We start from the raw sequence: 20,419 nt of genomic DNA on the forward strand, positions 1-20,419 counted from the left end.
CAGATGATAGCAGGTTTTAATGTGCGCATATGCGCAAGCACACATGCGCATGCCTGAAGACAGGCTCATAAATGGATCGAAACTCAATGGTTTTTGAATGTGAGACCACCGGGGGGTCCATGAGAAGGGAGAGCATGAGTCACGTCAGGATGGCGGAGGGACAGGAACCGGAAACGAAAGGCGGAAAAAGACAGGGGCTCGCGGGATGCCCCCATACTACTCGTGACATATATTTAGGCCAAAAAAGAAGGTTGTTCAGCGTCGTGAGTGCATATGCCCGACCCCTATTTGTCTGTTCGATCGATCATCTTCTGCAGGTAGCAAGATAAATACAGGCATTCCACCTAACGAATCATCTCTAAACATCCGGAATAAAAATTCACCTCTCATTCGTGCAACAGCCAGCCCAATACCGGATCATTTTCAAACAAAACCTGATGGTCAGCATAGCGAGGGGATCAATCGAAAATTTACAACTATAATATGCGACGATGAAGGGCAGGGAGGGTGTCTTGAGGGTGAAGAGTGGGATGAAAGCGATATCATGCAACAAATTGTAACATCTGGCATCCTGGATTGGGACCCAAATGTGTCATCGGCTGCAAAGCATAACACAGATGATGGATTAAATGCAGATCGAGAGCTAATTGCAAGGTGGTTAGAAATATATGATGAAGGCCTAACTCGAGTGAGGGATCATTCAAAGGAAAATAGGCCAAGGCGTCCACGTGGACGACCAGCGAGGAAGACAAGAACAAACCGTGAGTGACTATATTTAACTTCTACATGAAACCAAAAGGCGATTTGAACAGGAAATAAAGTCAGGAAAATCGTGCCTGAGGACAAGATTTCATCAGTACAGGATATGCAGAATGTTCATTCTAAATACCTAATACGGGCTACCAGCAACCCAGTGTATGACGACCAGCAGGTGAGGACATATGTGAGACATCGAGAGAGTAATATTGATGGGTTACTCAGACGGATCAAATAACAATGAATGAAAATGGCATGGGAGAAGAATTCATAAATGCCAATGATGATATCCCATCCATGAAGGAAGGTGCATTCAGGAAACCTCCTACTAGGCGACAACGAGGACGTCCAAAAAAAAGAATTGGGAATTCCAGAGCAACCAGTAAGTCATTTTTCTAACTCCCTATGAAAGACAAGTGTCATTGACATTTGATGTACAGAGTCCACGCATGAGATTATGCATGAGCCATCCTCGATTTCTCGTGAATTGGAATATAGAGAATATCAATCACTCCAAGAAACGAGTCGCTGTAAGCACAACTCATCATCCATCTGCTACTTCAGCCAGATGTGAATTTTTTCGATTAGGGACTCCAGCACCATCAGCAGGAAGAGCGGTAGATGATGAATACAGGCCTTCCCCATCACTCCGAGCTACCATACGGTCACCATCAGTTGAGGTTGAATCACATACAATAGCTGAACTGACAATAGAGGAAATTACTTGTGAGTTTAGAATCATAATCATACTGATATAACAGAAAATCCTAATAGTAATTATTCTCAATCCCAGCTCGTGCTATGGCCCAACCGTTGTTCTGGACGTCTGTCTGGAACAATTGGGGTACCCTCGGGTTAGACCAGTGGCTTGATGCCACAGTGGCTAATTTCTATTTGGCCCATGTGTGGTATGAGATGCATGATACATCACGCATGAGATATGTCGACCTGTATACAGTGAAGGTGAACGACATCACACCTGAAGAAAAGGCGCTCTTCAAGAGGAACTATTTCCTCCCTCGCGAAGGAAGATGTCCGATGGTCCCAGTTGGATTCATAGTGCATCATTCTGAACATTTTTTCGTGGTCATATTTGACTATGAGCGACGAAGAGCTCACATACTGGGTCGCCATATCTCCGAAGATGCGATGAATGTTGATGGAGTGGATCCTCATGACTGGGATGATTGGGGTGGACCGGAATATTGGAGGAGAGTTGGAGAACTTCATGACTGGAGCCCAGGGGATATTTCTGGCGTGTCTGTGATCACCAAGGATTGGGTGCAGAATGGACTGGACTGTGGGCCGATTGCGTGCTCCGTCCTTGAGCAATGTCTGGCCTCAGGAATAGATGAAGATGGTCACTTGCCAGGGTTTGAAGTTCTGTGCGGTCATTTGTTGCGCATGAAAATCCTGTGCATCATTGCTGGTCGCGTCAAGATAAGCTGCAGTGACTATCTAATGCTCTTGGACAGCTCACGAGATGATTGGAGAGAGGATGAGTTGCCCGATGAAGATCTGATAAATGACATCCAGAATGGAAGGCACCAGGCCAAATGCCTACAGCTCTTGCGGAGACTGACTGTTGTCAGTGCGACCTGCACAACTTGTCAACATTCGATAATTGGCAGGGATGTTGAACACACATCACAATATGGTAGAGATGGAGATGGAGCCATAGAGGATGAGGATGGGGTGGAAGACATGTTAAGTGATGATGAAGATGCACTAGTAATGACGTTGCCAGCAGGGAGAAAGGAAACCATCGCGAAGCTCATAAAAGCGAATACCCAACTGACTGGATCTCGAGATCGCAATGCCATAGTACCTCGGTCTATTGGGATGCACCTTCAACTAGAACCACAGGTTCCATCTGATCTCGATGGTACAACAGACTCTCAACGATCCACATTTGCATCTGCAACTCGTAGGAAGGTGCAAAATTGGAATCTTGGAAGCACCAAGCGATTTCCGCGTCCGATCGCTCCATGCCCATTAGATGCATATACTGGGAGAAGGTGGCTTCAGGATGACCGCAAATTTGACGACTATGAAGATGGACCAACAATTGAGATGTTGTCAACTTCCAGGGATGTTACTCACACGACGACAGTTCAGACTGGAGGATTGCAGCTCTCTACCTCTTGGGCGGACTGGGTTGATCATGGGTACCGCATTACTCCAGGGTCATTCCATATATTCTATCAATGTGATCCTATAGCTACCATGGACCACATCATGTCCATTGGTACAACAGACTCTTACGATGCTGCGAAGCAGGTTCCTGATCGTGTCACTGGTGCATACAGCCTCGCCAGGCGAGGGGCAGATGAAGAACAAGGCCAGGAAACGGAGATCACAGATGTGGAAATAGTATCTGCTTCTGAACTTATCGACTGTGCCCAATACGACCCACCACTACATGATGCATGTAGGTTTGGACACAACTCCTTCATTCGTGGACGCACCAATGTTCATGATGATAATCCTCCTTGCCTGTATGTCGACTTGGAACAGGATGCAGTACAATTTTCCGAAGATGAGATAGAGATATCGGTGGACATTGACAGCATCATTTGGACGACAAAGGTATTTCGATGCAAGGGGTCTGTTGGGATATATATCACTCCACCATTCCAAACGAAACCCGGCATATTCAAGCACAATCACACTTATGTCGACATTATCATCCCTCAGTCAGAGGAAGATGCCAGCGCACCTGGTGGGAGAACAGAATGGTTGTCGAAGAGATTTCCGATGTCTGCCATCCCTCATGCATGTATTGGGCGCATATCATCTGCTTCCTCGACACTCAATCTGTATATCGCATTTCCAAGGATGATCCATAGAAATAATGTCAATGGTCGAAGAATCACGCTGATACCCAAAGAGGTCTTGGACATTTTCTGGGATAGAGTGCTCCTTCCATCCATAGGGAATTCCACGGACATCAGCTGGGCTCCATACCTCAAGCACACATTGGAGGAGGCACGCTACAAGGCACGAGGTAGAAATGGAGGAAAGGGTCGATGGGGATCTCCTAAGACTATTCCTCTGTCAGATGATGACTTCAGGGATGTGCAACGACAGATGGAAGATTGTATACGCAATGGAGAGGGTGAGCTCAGCATGTATGGGTCATTCTTCTTCATTCTTGAGGGGAAGGGAATCAAATTGCTCACAAAGGATGGCCAAAGGGGGCGATTCTTAGGACCTGAAGAGGCATTATGTCGCAATTTATCTGACCTTGATTGGCCGTATATGATGAACAGGAAGCATGGAGAACTGCTAGTAGATGTGGGGATCTCATTCACACCGCACTCTACAGATATTCCAGTCGTAGGAGTATGGAGATTGGATGCGTTGGAAGCATCATTTGGGGCAGGAGGATTCAAGAGAGGGGAGATACATCATCACAACACACTCTCGAGATATGGGGCATTGCAGGCAGAGATGCAGCAGGAGAGATCCCAGCAGACGCACATCGCATTCAGGAGCACCTACAACCTATACTACGAGTCGATCAGGACGAACAGCAACCAAGCTAACTTTGCATCAGACAGCGATGCCTACAAGCTCTCTCCATCATATATGGCTGAATGCTTTGAAATTGCGAAGGTCCTGGATGGTTGCAAGGAGAAGACATATGGTGTCAGGGACGAGTATAGAGTCAGTGGACATGCAGCCAGAATAATACTGGACAATATAGACATCAAGGTCAGTGATCTGCACTTTATTTATGATTTCATTGTTCATGGAGTGAATTGGGTGATGATTTCTATGTAGGCTAGGGAATATTTGCGATCAGATCCAGTCCTGTGGATTCCATCCAAGATCTGGTTCGAGCATATCAGGCGACGTGTGCGGGAGATTCAGAGGACCCAAATATCCATTGTGAAAAAGAATCCTCCAAATCTTGGCATCCTCACTGGTGTGCTTAACCACATGCTTCGCTCGACGACATCAACCCCTATCATCTATGATTCTCATGTACGTGAATCCCTCGCCCTTCTTGAATATAGGAATGTCCTGGAGACAGCAGGGATGTTTTTCCTACACGACTTCGACCTGGGAAGCGAGACATGCTTGGAAGAGGTGCAGCAAATCGATGATGTCAACGTGCTAGCCCTTATGGGTGCAAATGCAAAGGCTCGAAGGAATAAAGCAGTGGAAAGGATGGATTCATGGAAGGATGCAGGATCGGAACTGCAGGACTATCCCATTGGTCGTACACCAACATGGACTCGACTCAAGGCAGCAATTTCAAGCTCAACTGCAATGATAATGAGACCATGGTCATGGTCGCCCAAGTTGTCCCACATTCAACTATCTGTTGGACGTCTGATTGTCATGTTCACCAGGCAAACATGGCTCATGCTGACGGATGATGTCCTCAAAGGAATTAGGCCCTATCCTAACTCTCTTAAGGATGCGATGAAGTGCTGGACCACAACCAGCATCGATGACACTCTTGCATCAGTGGCCTTTGAAGCAATCAATGCTGGACTGCAGGACCATACAGGTGTAACTCCAGGTCGCATGGGTCCTAGATCAAGAGCATTTGCGAACCGGTCCTTGATATTCTTTCCTGACCCTGAAGCCTCCTATAAGCATCACACTCAGTGGTCATGGCTGTGGGATGGAGATGGATACATCGCAGAGTTTCACAGGATGATGAAGACAATGGATTGCGATCAGCAGGAAACACTCAAGCAAGGTTTGCGCGACATATTTTCAGAACTTCACTGTCTTCCTGCGAGTGGTGCAAGGGTGTGGACACAAAAAAATGATGCAATAGTGTTCTCTACAAATCCTGCATTTTACAGGATCGACTGCGTTGGGAGGGCAGGCGAGAGTCAGAGGAAGGTGACAAGAGCACGTCGCACAACGAAGCTGATCAAAGGAAAACGCATATTTGCAGCTGACCTGATGGATTCCCAACCATTTGATGCTGATGGGAATCTCAGGAGAAAGACGGAGAGGCAGAAGCGTCGAGAGATTCAAAAGAAAATGACCATTACAAGGAAAAACAAACGAGTACCCCCACCACCACGTCCTCGCATTTCCAGACCATTTCCCTTGGATGTACAAGAAGCTTTAGACGATGATGTTGCCATGGACATTGATTAGTATATAGATACAATGTGAAATATATTAGTGCCACTGCTGTTTGCATTTGACATTATTGAACATGTTGAATATATTTGAAAGATATGGTCTATTAAAAATCAAGTCGAAAATTTGAAAAAAAAGCAGGAAGCTCCCACTAAGATAGGAAGAGGTTTTTGTTGAATTGGATTGTCGAATTTAAATCCAGACAGATACTGAGAGAGATCAGTCATTTGGTGACAGCCTTTTATTGTTGAAGTGAGAGCTCCAGCACTGACATGATACAAAAGTGACCAGGCTCATTATTTGCTGGACAATTGGGTCGCACAGATGGTCGTCTTAAAGAGATAGATAAGTTGTGCCTTGTCCTCCGCCCCCCTACCTAGTGCATCAAGCAATGATCAAATTTTCAGCCTTCATAAGACTTTCTTTGCCTCACAAAGAACTAAAGATAAAAATCCATGAACTAATGTTCTTGAATACCAAATTTACTGATGAGCAGCAAATTAGCTTTCAAGAACATCGACTTCATAGACAAATAATGACAGGACCATGATTAGAACCTAGGCCATCTGAGCTCTGATATGGACATCTTTACCACTAGACTAACCAACTATGCAGTGAAAAGATCCAATTGTATCATTATTCAAATATTTGACTACCCAAGTCATGCTATGACCGCATGTTGCTTATGTAAGCAGTGTCACCCCTCACTCAATGATTGATTTTTTCGGCCTCCATTAGACTTGCTTGGCTTCAAATAGAGTTGTCACTCGAGGTATTTGAGCCCTATGAATGCGATGGTAATACTTTTTTTGTTCCAAAAAATCATGTTCAAAAGTCATGGATGTCTGTAATGCTGAGGTCCCCAACCTAAGGTCGATTGTTTCAGGCCATATGACTCGCATGGCTTGATCTCAGGCTCATCACAATGATAGTTGATCCATATATATCATATTCAGCAGCAACAGAAATTTGATAAGTCAAAGTATTGTTCTAAATTTGCCCAGGTCCACCGCTTTTGCTTATGTAAGCAGTATCACCCCTGTCATGCTGCCTCACCCAATGATTGATTTTTTCAGCCTCCATTTGACTTGCCTGGCTTCGAATAGAACTTGATTAAGAGGTTATTGACCAATCTGAATCTGATGGCAATGCTTATTTCATCCGAAAAAATCATGTTTCAGAGTCATGGTATTCCCTCCCCCCACCTACTCTACCAAGAAGCATGATTTTATGTCAATACAGATGTGCTAAGGGATGTTCCTAGTGTTTAATGATGATACAAATAGATTAGAGATGGATTCAGAGTGTTCTGAACCAATATAGAATGTTATGTGTGAGTTTGCCTGGTACCCCCCCTCAAAGATCGATTTTTCTAGGCTTCACATGACTTGTCAGCACTTCAAAAGTATTCTTCCTGGGGGTTCTTGATGCTTCCGAACACGATGGTAAAGCCAGATTTGTCAGAAAAAATCAGATTGTTGAGATATGTAGGGTCCCCCTCCCCCCTCCTAACTTATATATCTTGGTATCATGTAAATACCGGTATATAAATGAGTGTTCCTACTGTTTTAAGATCATCTAAATCGATTGGAAATGGTCCCAGAGTGTTTTGGGCCCATCCTGATTAAGATGTGCAAGTTTTCATGGTACCCTCCTCAAAGATCGATTTTTCTAGGCTTCCCATGACTTGCTTGTGCTCTAGGAGTATTTTTCCGGGGTGCTCTTGATGTCCCTGAACAAGATGGTGAAGCCCAATATGTCAGGAAAAATCAGGTTGTTGAGATACATAAGGTCCTCCTCCCCCCTCCTACCCCATATATTTTATAACACTCAAATTTCACTCAAAACCGATACTTAAAATGGTTGTCCCAGTGTTTTTAAAGCATAGAAATCGATTGGTGATGGTCCCAGGGTCTCTGGAGGTCAGCATTGTTGACCTTGGCTGGAGGGATGAAAAACTCAGTATTTTGACATTATCTCCAGATCCCAACCGCCGTTTTCTTTCGTTCCAGGCTCATATTAATCCTTGGGCATCTCTCTAAAATATGTACCAGCCCAAGAAGAGAAAAAAATTTCAAACTTTGAAACCTATTTCTGTTTTGACCATATAAATGATGTGAAAAGGATGTTCCCAGTATTTAAGGATCATATTAATAGATTGGAGATGGCTTCATAGTGTTCTGAACCAATATGGAATGTGATGTGCAAGTTTGCCTGATACCCCCCTCAAAGATCGATTTTTCTAGGCTTCCCATGTCTTGCTAGGACTCCACAAGTATGTTTCCTGGGGGTTCTTGATGCCTCTGAACACGATGGTAAAGCTAGTTGTGTCAGGAAAAATCAAGCTGTTGAGATATGCAGGGTCCCCCTCCCCCCCCAAACTCATATATCTTGATATTATGTAAATACCGGTATATAGAAGGATGTTCCTACTGTTTTATGATCATATAAATCGATTGAAGATGGTTCAAGAGTGTTTTGAATCCATCCTGAGACAAATATGGAAGTTTTCCTGGTACCCCCCCCAAAGATCGATTTTTACAGGCTTCCCATATCTTGCCAGGACTACAAAAGTATTTTTCCTGAGAGTTCTTGATGCCTCTGAACACGATGGTAAAGCTAGTTTTGTCAGGAAAAATCAGGTTGTTGAGATATGCAGGGTCCCCCTCCCCCCCCAAACTCATATATCTTGATATTATGTAAATACCGGTATATAAAGAGATGTTCCTACTGTTTTATTATCATATAAATCGATTGGAAATGGTCCCAGAGTGATTTGAGTCCATCCTAATTAACATATGGGTGTTTTCCTGATACCCCCCTCAAAGATCGATTTTTCTAGGCTTCCCATGACTTGCTTGTCCTCTAAAAGTATTTTTCCGGAGTGCTCTTGATGTCCCTAAACACGATGGTCAAGCCCGTTTTGTCAGGAAAAATCAGGTTGTTGAGATATAGAAGGTCCTCCTCCCCCCTCCTACCTCATATATCTGACTATGGTCACTTTTAGCTCAAAACCGATACTGTAAATAATGGTCCTGGTGCTTTTAAGACGTAGAAATCGATTGGTGATGGTCCCAGGGTCTCTGGAGGTCGAAAATATTGAGTTTGGTCACAGGTATGAAAAAGTCAGTATTTGGACTTTATCTCCACATCCCAACCGCCGTTTTCTTTCATTCCGGGCTCATATTGATCCTTGGGAATCCCTCTAACATATGTACCAGCCCAAGAAGAGAAAAAAGTTTTGAACTTTGTAACCTATTTCTGTTTTGACCATATAAATGTCGTATGCAATCCATAGTAATGAAAATCAAAGTTTACATGCATTTTCTTTGTCTATGGTCGTAAGGTTCGAAATAGAAATTCCTTGGGGATAAGCGAAATGAATGAGAGGGTGCATCTACACCTTGCAATTTTTTATTGGTTCGGAAGCAATATTAAATGCAGCGTTTGAACCAGGAGGTGTAGGCGTTTCAAACACGATGGATTGAATCAAAAAACCTTATCTTTTAATTCATTGGGAAGAATGATATATGTCTAAAGGAAGATACTGCAGACTTTGAACGAGCAGGTGTACACCGCTAAGAATCAATCAATCACATCAACACATATTGTATTCACAGTGATGTAGAATAAAAATTCACGTCTAACGGAAGGTACTGCAGATATTGAACCAGCGGATGTATCAGAAATAATGAATTGAATCAACAGATATTGTATTTATATTCACGACTGAAGGTACTGCAGATATTGAATCAGCGGATGTAAGGGTTTCAGAAATAATGAATTGAATCAACAGATATTGTATTTATATTCACAACTGAAGGAACTAAACCACCATGCGTCCACAAACCGGGCAGTAGTATCGTTGAACAAGCTCATGGACCGTTGAGACCACGTTTGAGTGCAAGCCGTCTTTCCACCCAGCTGGAAGTTGTCCGAGAGCCATCGCCTGATCCAGAAGTGTTTTTATCTGTATTAAAATCATACCATTTCCGACTACTCCGCAATGTCCCCCTCGTCGAATAGGCATCGTTAAAAGTGGACCAAAATCTGCGTCGATTTGCACAGCATCATAATCAGATGGCAGACGCGCCTTCCACTTCCTATTCATCTTCCTAGCAACGGATTCCAAGCAAGTCTCATTGAACCACTTTCGACATGCCCTGCAGTAACGTTGTAGGTTATTCGGGGAGGAATACGACAGATTGCACGAATTACAACTGCAGTACGTCGATACTTGAGAGTTCTATGAATTGGATGATGACTAACCCCCTAACTGAAATGAATAAAAATATGCCTACATTGATATTGACACCTTTGAGGTGCAAAACGTCCCTGCGCGTTACGAATTGCATGGATATATTCCACCGATGATACAATTTCTCCACTGGTATTTGAGCTTGCGCCAAATTACCCTCATCATATGGAATGATTCTCGCGTGATCTGGAAATGTGTCAAGTTGTAGGGCCATTATGCATCACAAAGAACATACCTTCAATACAATTCATATCCACAATGGACTTGTGGTCACTCAGTACAAGCTCATATTCACCAACAAACGCAGCGAGGCTGAAACAATATATATTTTAAATTCATGTTTGCCCTCATCAAAGGATATGCGTACTCGATGCTTTGATCTTCAAGGTCGACGCGCCTATAATACCATTGAATATCAAGCCACACATCCTTTGAAATACAGTCTGATTAAACCGATTCAACTGGGATGAAAAATATGGTTACCTGTTTGTGTTTCACATTATTCAAATAAATCGCCTGAACCTTCCCATACCAGTATGACATCATAGGGAGACTTCCATCCTTCGTTGGTACCGACCGTTCATCGAGTGGAAAGATTGTGACACTTGAGTATGCATGTCAGTATTTGAAGGGGAAGATACGGAGGTCGTCATACTCATCTCCTTCCCTAATCACCAATTTACAATACTCCACAGAGCTATTTGAGTCATCACCGGCATCATAGACCCCTGTAATTGAAACATTGATCCAATGTATTTGTTAGTGAGCAGGTAAAAACAGTTACTAGGCTGACATACATTCCAATGACGTGCATCGCCTGAGTGTATGTAGTTTAGGGTGACTGTTTCGCATAGGAGGCAACGTTCTCCTGCCTTCTGCATGAGATGAATGACTTATGACTGATGGTCGGATAGACATGGAGGTCGAAATGATAGGTTTGCAATGAAAAATGATAGGTAAAGCAACAGAAGACCAGAGTCGCCTTGAGTCGGATAAATGGTCCATTCCATGCAAATAATCATAAGATCCGGGCGGATCGGGAAATAAGGTAGATACAATGCCATCAAAATCATGTGACACTAATATGTAATGTAATGTATTCATATGGATCTAGTGGAATGTAATCTTAAGGTCCGAGTTACAGGGAGCCGAAGAAGGGAACAAATCGAAAAATATATAGCCTGAGACAGGTACAATGAGTTAATGGCATATATCACGTTAACAGGACAATACTAGGACTTCAGTACAGCGAGCGCTTACAGTCTGATGGAGCAAGACGATTCTATTGACATTATGCAGGAAATCCTGAAGTCCAAGATCCTTGATTGGCACCCACGGAGTTCGAATATCATGGAGATTCCTGGATGGAAAGACAAAAATACATTCGATGACGGATGGAATAGTGATGATGATGATGGAGGACTATTGGCAGCCATACGTAACTGCAGCATTGTGCATGAAGAAGGTCCGCAGATCGCAACAAGTAAGAGGGGACGGGGAAGGCCAAGAAAACGAGTAATACAGCGTCGTGCGTACATGTGCATGACCTCTATTTATATGAAGATAATGTTTGCTTGCAGGTAGCAAAAATAAGCCACCAGTTGCACCCATTGTGAGGGACTCATCAACTCAGAACATCGAGAATGCGGGTAGAACATATATCATTCATGCTACCACTAGTCCAGTACCACCTAATCATTCGCCATCACAAGTGAATGTTGTACGTTATCTTCCAATTGATTAAACAATGATTAACATGTGTAATACATTTTAGCAGAATAGCGTTCAAGAGAATGATACAAAAATGGATATACTACAGCAAATAATCGACTCTGGAATCATGGATTGGAATCCTCAGGTGTCGTGGACGGCAAAGGCCACAGCATACAATGGCATGCCACAAATAGTCAATCATGTAGAGGAACAGTCAACAGTGATGAAGGGCAGCAAAGCAGATGATCAGGAAGGTTATAATAGAAGGAATAAGCCACCTCGACCACGCGGACGGCCAGTCAAGAAAGTGATCACACGGCGTCAGTACCTGGTCTTAACCGTGATTTTTTCGACTGAAATGACACTTCATTACAGGAAAAAAACACAAGACACAAATGGTCATGAATACTGATACGGTTAGACCCATAATACGTGCCACAAGTAACCCTTGTCAGCAAGAATCTCCAGCAAGTGTAGTCAGAATTTTATCTGACAGGCGCATCAAGCGTCCACAAGTCATTGGTTTGTGATCCAACACTCTTTATCAAACATCATATAACAAATTTAAATGTCAGCATCTAAGATAAATCAGATGGACAAAGTGATATCAAGTGTTGCTGAAGCGCACGATGAGGATGATGATGAGAACAACGAGGAAAATCAATGTAAGTTTTAGCTGTGATGTTTTGTTGGATGTGTTAGAGTATTAAATATTTACTAATTGATTTTATCAGGGAGTCGAGCACCATCTGAGACATCACCCAAGAGAGCAACACCTGATGATAAATATAGACCACCGCCATCACAGCAAGCTGAGCTACGATCACCATCAATCGATGGACAAAAGACCATAATGGTTGCATCGACGGATGAGGAAATAGCATGTGAGTTCGCGTTGATGTGTGGGTAAATGTATACACCAATCTAACTCAATCACAGCTCGTGCAATGGCCCGACCAATTGTCTGGACGTCTGCATGGCATAACTGGAAAACACTCGCACCAAATGAATGGATTGATGCGACAGTAGCAAACTTTTATTTGTCCAATGTGTGGTATGAGATGCTGGGCAGGTCTTCCATGAGATACGTGGACTTTTATGCAGCCATGGTGGATGAGATGGTGGATGAAGAACTGGAGCTCTTCAGGAGGAATCATTTCTTGCCTCAGGGAGGCATATGTCCTGTGGTCCCTGTCGGATTGATAGTCCATCATTCCGATCACTTCTTTGCAGTCATTTTCGACTATCGTCGACGCACAGCGCATGTCTTGGGTCGCCGTATTTCCGACTCGGTAATGGACATCGATGGAGTGGATTTACACGACTGGAATGATTGGAGTGGGCCACAATACTGGAGGAGAATTGGATCGCTTCATGGCTGGAGTACAGGGGATGTCAGCGATGTGTCCGTGATAAGCAAGGACTGGATGCAAAATGGCGTGGACTGTGGTCCTATCGCTTGCTCCGTGCTTGAACAATGCCTCACCTCAGGATTAGATGAGCATGGCAACCTGCCAGGGTTTGAAGTCCAATGCGGCCACATACTGCGAATCACAATGTTGCATAAGATCGCCGGGCGCATCAAACTCAGCTGCAGCGACTATCTGATTCTCCTGGACGGTCCACAAGATTATTGGAGAGAGGATGATGTGCCAGATGAAGATGTTATTTCTGCGATTCAAAATGGGCGGCACCAGGCTGAGTGCCTCGAGCTCATGCGTAAATTGACTATCTTGAGCGCCACTTGCTCGATGTGTCAACGTCCCATTCTACATCAGGATGATGAAAGCCCCTTCCAAAACGAGGATAACGGAGATATGAACCAAGTCGATCAGGATGTTGTAGATGCTGAATGGAGTGAAGGCGAGGATACACTCGGCATTTCGCTTCCTGCAGGCAGGAAGGTGCATCTTGCAAAGTTGTTGAAAGCAAACAAACAACTAGCAGGATCCCGGAACCGCAATTCAATAGTCCCTCGCTCTGTTGGAACACACCTCGAATTGGAACCAGAGATACTACCTGACATGCATGATGCAGGCGACTCGCAACGCTCTAAATCTGCCTTAGCATCTCGGAGGCGAGTGAAAAACTTGAATCTAGGAAGCAACAAACGATTTCCACGTCCAATTCCACCACTTCCCCTTGGTGCATATTCAGGTAGGAGGTGGCTCAAGGACGACCTCGCATTCGACGATTATGAAGGTGGGCCTACAATCGAGATGTTGATAAGACCCAGGGACGTAAATAACACTATGACATTGTGTGCTGGGGAAATCCAACTTTCTACTGCCTGGGTGTATTGGGTCGACCATGGATATCGCATCACGCCTAGCTCATTCCATATATTCTATCAATGCGACCCCACGGCCACCATGGACCACATCATGCCTATTGGAACGACCAGCTCATATGATGCTTCAAATCAGATTCCAGATCGAGTGACGGGTGCATACAGCCTTGCACGCCTCAGACCATCTCCAGAAGCACAGCACGTGCATATTACAGATGTGGAAATACTCTCTGCTTCGGAACTCATTGATTCCGCGCAATACGACCCCCCTCTGCATGAAGAATGTAGGTTCGGACACAATGCTTTTGTCCGTGGCCACACCAGTCATCGATACGGTGATGGTGCTGCATTATACGTCGACCTGGAAAGAGATTCAATCACATTTTCAGAGGATGAGATAGAGACCTCGGTGGACATAGACAGTATCATTTGGACGACAAAAATGTTCCGATGCAAGGGTTCTGTGGGGATCTACATCACTCCGCCATTTCAAACAAAGCCTGGCATATTCAAGCACAATCACACATATGTCGACATTATGATACCGCAGTCGGAAGGGGACGCCAATAGTCCTGGTGGAAGAACAGAATGGCTGTCCAAAAGATTTCCCATGTCTGCCATCCCTCATGCCTCTATTGGGCGCATATCCTCCGCTTCCTCGACGCTCAATCTTTACGTTGCCTTCCCAAGAATGATTCATCAACACCCGGTGAATGGTCGTAGAATCACCCTGATGCCAAAGGAGGTCTTGGATATCTTTTGGGATAGAGTGCTGCTGCCATCCATAGGAGACTGCACCGACGTCAGCTGGGCGCCTTACCTCAAGCACACTTTGGAGGAGGCAAGATATAAGGCGAGAGGTAGAGATGGACGCAAAGGCGGATGGGGTCCTCCAAAGACAATACCACTCTCTGATGATGACTTTAGAGATGTGCAGGACCGCATGGAAGCTCGCATACGTGATGGAGGGGGAGAGCTGAGTATGTATGGATCGTTGTTCTTTATTCTGGAGGGAAAAGGAATAAAGCTCCTGACAAAGGACGGACAGAGAGGCCGTTTCTCAGGACCAGAGGAGGCCCTGCGTCGAAATCTGTCCGACCTCGACTGGCCATATATGATGGACCGGAGGCACGGGGAGCTTCTTCTGGATGTAGGCATCTCATTCACGCCTCGCTCTCCAGATGTTCCTGTCGTCGGGGTGTGGAGATTAGATGCGTTGGAGGCATCGTTTGGTGCAGGAGGCTACAAGCGAGGCGAGATACATCACCATAACATGCTGTCCAGATATGGCGCGCTGCAGGCAGAAATGCAACAGGAAAGGATCAGCAGCAGACGCACATAGCATTCAGGAGCACCTATAATCTATACTACGAGTCGATCCGCACGAACAACAACCAGGCGAACTTTGCTTCCGACAGCGATGCATACAAGCTATCTCCTTCATACATGGCTGAATGCTTTGACATCATGAAGGTGGTCGATTGCATTGCAAGGGAAGACATACTGGTGTTAGAGATGAGTATAGGGTCAGTGGTCACGCAGCAAGGATCATGTTGGACAATATAGAAAGCAAGGTCGGTAGTTCATACTCCATTCATTCATGATTTTCATGCAAGCTCAATTACCCTGAATGCTGTTAATGCAGGCTGTTCAATATCTGCAATCAGATCCAATACTGTGGATTCCATCCACAATCTGGTTCGAGCTCATCAGGCGACGTGTACGGGAGATTCAAAGGACCCAAATAACCATCGTAAAAAAGAACCCTCCCAATCTTGGCATCCTGACTGGTCTGCTAAACCACATGCTTCGCTCGACTACATCAACCCCTATCATCTATGACTCCCATGTCCGCGAATCCCTCACCCTCCTTGAATACAGGAATGTGCTCGAGACAGCAGGGATGTTTTTCTTGCAGGACTTCGATATAAACAGCGACACGTGCCTAGAGGAGGTGCAGCAAATCGATGATGTTAATGTTTTGGGACTTATGGGAGTAACTGCAAAGGCGCAAAGGGATAGAGCAGTGGCAAGGATGGATGCATGGCGACGCAATGAGTCAGAATCAGAAGAATATCCTCTTGGTCGGACACCAACCTGGACCAGCCTCAAGACAGCCATCTCACACTCTCCAGCGACAATCATGAGAGACTGGTCATGGACATCCAGGATGTCCAACATTCAACTCACTGTTGGACGTTTGGTCGTAATGTTCACAAGGCATCTGTGGCTCATGCTGATGGAAGAAGTCATTAAAGGCACCAGACCCTACCCTAACTCACTTTATGATGCCATGAAGTGCTGGACGATAACAAGCATCGACGATACACTTGCTTCTGTCGCTTTTGAAGCCTGCAATGCTGGTTTGCATGACCATACAGGCGTAACTCCAGGTCGCTTGGGTCCCCAGTCAAGAGCCTTTGTGCACAGATGCTCGTTATTCTTTCCTGACCCTGACGCTCCCCATAAGCGCAATGCTCAGTGGTGTGGACTGTGGGAAAGAGATGGATACATCGCAGAATTCCATAGGACGATGAAGACATTGGATGGGGATCAGCAGGAATCGCTAAAGCAAGGTTTACGGGACATATTTTCGGAACTTCACTGTCTACCTTCGAGTGGTGTGAGGGTGTGGATCCAAAAGAAGGATGCCATAGTATTCGTAACAAATCCTGCATTTTATAGGATCGACCGCATTGGAAGGGGGGGCGAGAGTCAGAGGAGAGCTCCAAGAGCGCGTCGGACTATGAAGGTGATCAAGGGAAAGCGCATATTTGCGGCTGATCTCATGGACTCACAACCATTCGACGCCGATGGGAATTTGAGAAGGAAGACAGAGAGGCAAAAGCGTCGGGAGATTCACAAAAAGATGACTATGGAAAAGAGAAACAAAAGGGTACCCCCACCCCCACGTCCTCGCAAGTCCAGGCCATTCCCAATGAGTGAATCAGCACATGTGGTGACAGATGATGAAATGGATGTGGATTAGCATGTGTACATGATATTCTATTATATAGATGCACAAGTATAGCCCATAAAATGCAGATAAGTATCCTTCTCTGGGTCTCCCAGTATGCTAGATGCACAGCTGTAAACAAGATGGATAACCATGAACATGTGCACTTGACTGCGACAGTATGAAAATACCGTGATTAGGCTAGGGTAATTCATTATTGTCCTCAGCCAGGTCCAGAAGGTGATGTGGGATTCTGTTTTGACCATATTAATATACCTCAACAAATTTTTCTGATGATGTTTGGGTTGAAATTGTTTGTGCACTGTATGTTTGTAGCTCCCTATTCTCATTCACGACTTTTTCCAAGCCAATCAATTAAGTAACTCAAAAAAAGAATGGTTCAAAATCCATTAAGCCATTCTCCAGGATTCAGAAGGTTAGAATGCAGAGGTGACCTCAGTTACACTAAAATATAAACAAACATGGTCGATGAAGAACTGACATGGCTGTGAGCTTGCTTAGTGTCCTACCATCCTCTATGCCAGACACAGCCAAACCAATGGCAAATTGTGCAAGAAAACTGTCATAGAGTCTAGAGCTTCCTGCCTCTCTGACCAGATGGAGGGAGATACCGTGGTTCTTTGCAGACTGTGTGATTGACTTGCGACAAGTAACCCAAATACATCCAAGCATGTAGCGAGTTACTCGCTGTCTTGTTTATAATTGAAGACAACACTTCACAGCTTGCTGTATGGAACTGGAAACAGACAAACTCATCCTGGTGATTCAAGATGAAGCAGAGTCTGTGTTACCTGTTTCTGATATATATTCTAGACATGCTCCAGTCGTGAAATCACCACCTTCACCTTCCTCACCTCTCATCCAAACATGTAGTGAGTTCCTTGCTGTATTATTTATCACCAAAGACAAAAAACTTCAGAGCTTGTCGTGTGGAAATGGACACAGGTGAACTAATACTGGTGAGTCAAGATGAACCAATTTGAACACAGAAATCATGGTAGGATGAGGATTTGAACCTAGTTCTTCCCAATGAGTTAACCTGTTTTCCATTGCCACATAGCAAACTCTTGAGTGTTGTCCTGCCATGATTTCAGCTACCAATATGTGAACCCTATTTCTGTTTTTCCCATATCAATGCAGATGTGTTTTTCCTTTCCAAGGCTGAATGGAGAGAGGAACTTGTCATTCTACTCGATGACATCAAGGCTCAAGGTATTAATCTAAAGTGTAGTACTTACCTTCACGGTGGTTTTGATGTCTGTCTATTGTCAAATATGTATTCAAGGCGGCAAGACAGGCCAACCAATTTGCCACTGAGTTGGCCATGTCTGGCATGGAAGATGGCAGGAGAAAACACCAGCTCGCATCTGCATCACGCCTCGCATTAATCAAGTATTCCAACACCTGCTGGAGCTGGTTTCATCTCCTACCATCCTCCATGACAGCCAAATCAATGGCAAATTGGGCAAGAGAACTTTGATAGAGTCCAGAGCTTCCTGCCTGTCTCATCAGATGGAGGGAGATACAAGGTTGGGATGGGTGGGACCCATATATGGCGACATTTATAGACACCACATGCAGTGAAGACACTATTTTGCTTGTAAATGTCGGTCTTTTAAACCTTATTTTGTGTTATTAGGAACTTGCTCCGAGTGCTATTGAGCCCTATTGATGCGATAGGAACACTTTGTTTGTCAAAAAAAAGTCATGTTGGTCAGTTCAATTCAGTTGACTGGCTGCCTCTGTTCCAGTTTCATTTTTTGTGTTCATGTGATTGATCAGACTTGAAGCAGAACTTGTTTTTAATATTATAGAACCTGCTTAATGCACTGGAAACATGAGTTTGTCCATGAAAAATAACTACCTCATTGTGCTGCCTCCGCATTTTTCCTGCTTATGTAAGCAGACCTACCTTGACCAATGATTGATTTGTTCAACCTTCATATGACTTGCTTGGCTTCAAATAGACATTTCAATTGAGGGTATTGAGCCCTCTGAATACGATGGTAACACCTTTTTCATTCAAAAAAATCACATTCCAAAGTTATGAGTGTCTGTAATGCTGAGGCCCTCAACACAAGGTCTATTGCTTCAGCCTTTATATGACTCGCATGGCTCGATCTTAGGCTCATTATGAAGGGAATTGATCCATATATATTGAGCAGCAACAGAAATGCTTAATCTTGCAGAGTCTTGGTGTAAGTGTGTCCAAGTCCACCGCTTTTGCTTATGTAAGCTGTGTCGCCCCTGTCATGCTGCCTCACTCAATGATTGATTTTTTCAGCCTTCATGCGACTTGTCTGGCTTCATGTTGAACATGATATAGAGGTTATTGACCAATCTGAATGAGATGGCAGTGCTTATTTGATCCAACAAAATCAGGTTTGAGAGTCATGCTACCCCCTCCCCCCACCTACTTCACCAAGAGGCATGATTTCATGTCAATAACGATGTGAAAAGGATGTTCCCAGTGTTTAAGAGTCATATTAATAGATTGGAGATGGTTTCATAGTGTTCTGAACCAATATGGAATGTGATGTGCGAGTTTGCCTGATACCCCCCCTCAAAGATCGATTTTCTAGGCTTCCCATGTCTTGCCAGGACTGCAAAAGTATGTTTCCTGGGGGTTATTGATGCGTCTGAAGACGATGGTAAAGCTAGTTTTGTCAGGAAAAATCAGGCTGTTGAGATATGCAAGGTCCCCCTCCCCCCCAAACTCATATATATTGATATTATGTAAATACCGGTATATAAAAGAATGTTCCTACTGTTTTCCATTCATATAAATCGATTGGAAATGGTCCCAGAGTGGTTTGAGCCCATCCTGATCAACATATGCGAGTTTTTATGGTATCCCCCTCAAAGATCGATTTTTCTAGGCTTCCCATGACTTGCTTGTACTCTAGAAGTATTTTTCCGGAGTACTCTTAATGTCCCTGAACAAGATGGTAGAGCCCGATTTGTCAGGAAAAATCAGGTTCTTGAGATACAGAAGGTCCTCCTCCCCCCTCCTACTCCATATATCTGACTACACTCAGGTTTTGCCCAAAGCTGATACTGAAAATGGTGGTCCCAGTGTTTTTAAGGTGTAGAAATCGATTGAAGATGGTCCCAGACTCTCTAGAGGTCGACATTGTTGATGTTTGTTGGAGGGGTGGAAAATTCAGTATTTCGACATTATCTCCAGATCCCAACCGCCGTTTTCTTTCATTCCGAGCTCATATTAATCCTTGGAGATCCTTCTAACATATGTACCAGCCCGAGAAGAGAAAAAAGTTTTGAAAGTTGAAACCTATTTCTGTTTTGACCA

At 44.3% G+C, this 20,419-nt stretch overlaps 3 protein-coding genes across 3 annotated transcripts; 2 read left to right on the plus strand and 1 right to left on the minus strand.

Moving 5' to 3' along the window:
* Nucleotides 1-1,689: 1,689 nt before the first annotated feature.
* On the plus strand, nucleotides 1,690-5,886 carry HD556DRAFT_1234984 (uncharacterized protein; the record flags this gene model as incomplete). Its single annotated transcript, XM_041297709.1, has 3 exons — nucleotides 1,690-2,413; nucleotides 2,507-4,473; nucleotides 4,543-5,886. The coding sequence occupies 3 exons, from the start codon at nucleotides 1,690-1,692 to the stop codon at nucleotides 5,884-5,886; spliced, it is 4,035 nt and encodes a 1,344-aa protein (XP_041161616.1).
* A 3,811-nt stretch (nucleotides 5,887-9,697) lies between these two features.
* HD556DRAFT_1307190 (uncharacterized protein) lies at nucleotides 9,698-11,047 on the minus strand (the record flags this gene model as incomplete). The annotated part of the gene is made up of 6 exons (XM_041300005.1): nucleotides 9,698-10,117; nucleotides 10,173-10,315; nucleotides 10,365-10,441; nucleotides 10,497-10,572; nucleotides 10,771-10,857; nucleotides 10,927-11,047. 6 exons carry the CDS (start codon nucleotides 11,045-11,047, stop codon nucleotides 9,698-9,700), a joined length of 924 nt encoding a protein of 307 aa, XP_041161617.1.
* A 375-nt stretch (nucleotides 11,048-11,422) lies between these two features.
* Nucleotides 11,423-17,121, plus strand: HD556DRAFT_1307191 (uncharacterized protein; the record flags this gene model as incomplete). The annotated part of the gene is made up of 10 exons (XM_041300006.1): nucleotides 11,423-11,594; nucleotides 11,710-11,849; nucleotides 11,907-12,162; nucleotides 12,218-12,364; nucleotides 12,418-12,507; nucleotides 12,577-12,726; nucleotides 12,782-15,364; nucleotides 15,433-15,605; nucleotides 15,626-15,706; nucleotides 15,778-17,121. 10 exons carry the CDS (start codon nucleotides 11,423-11,425, stop codon nucleotides 17,119-17,121), a joined length of 5,136 nt encoding a protein of 1,711 aa, XP_041161618.1.
* Nucleotides 17,122-20,419: the final 3,298 nt, after the last annotated feature.

Source organism: Suillus plorans (assembly GCF_016647745.1).
Source record: "Suillus plorans strain S12 chromosome Unknown HD556scaffold_20, whole genome shotgun sequence".
NCBI lineage: Eukaryota > Fungi > Basidiomycota > Agaricomycetes > Boletales > Suillaceae > Suillus > Suillus plorans.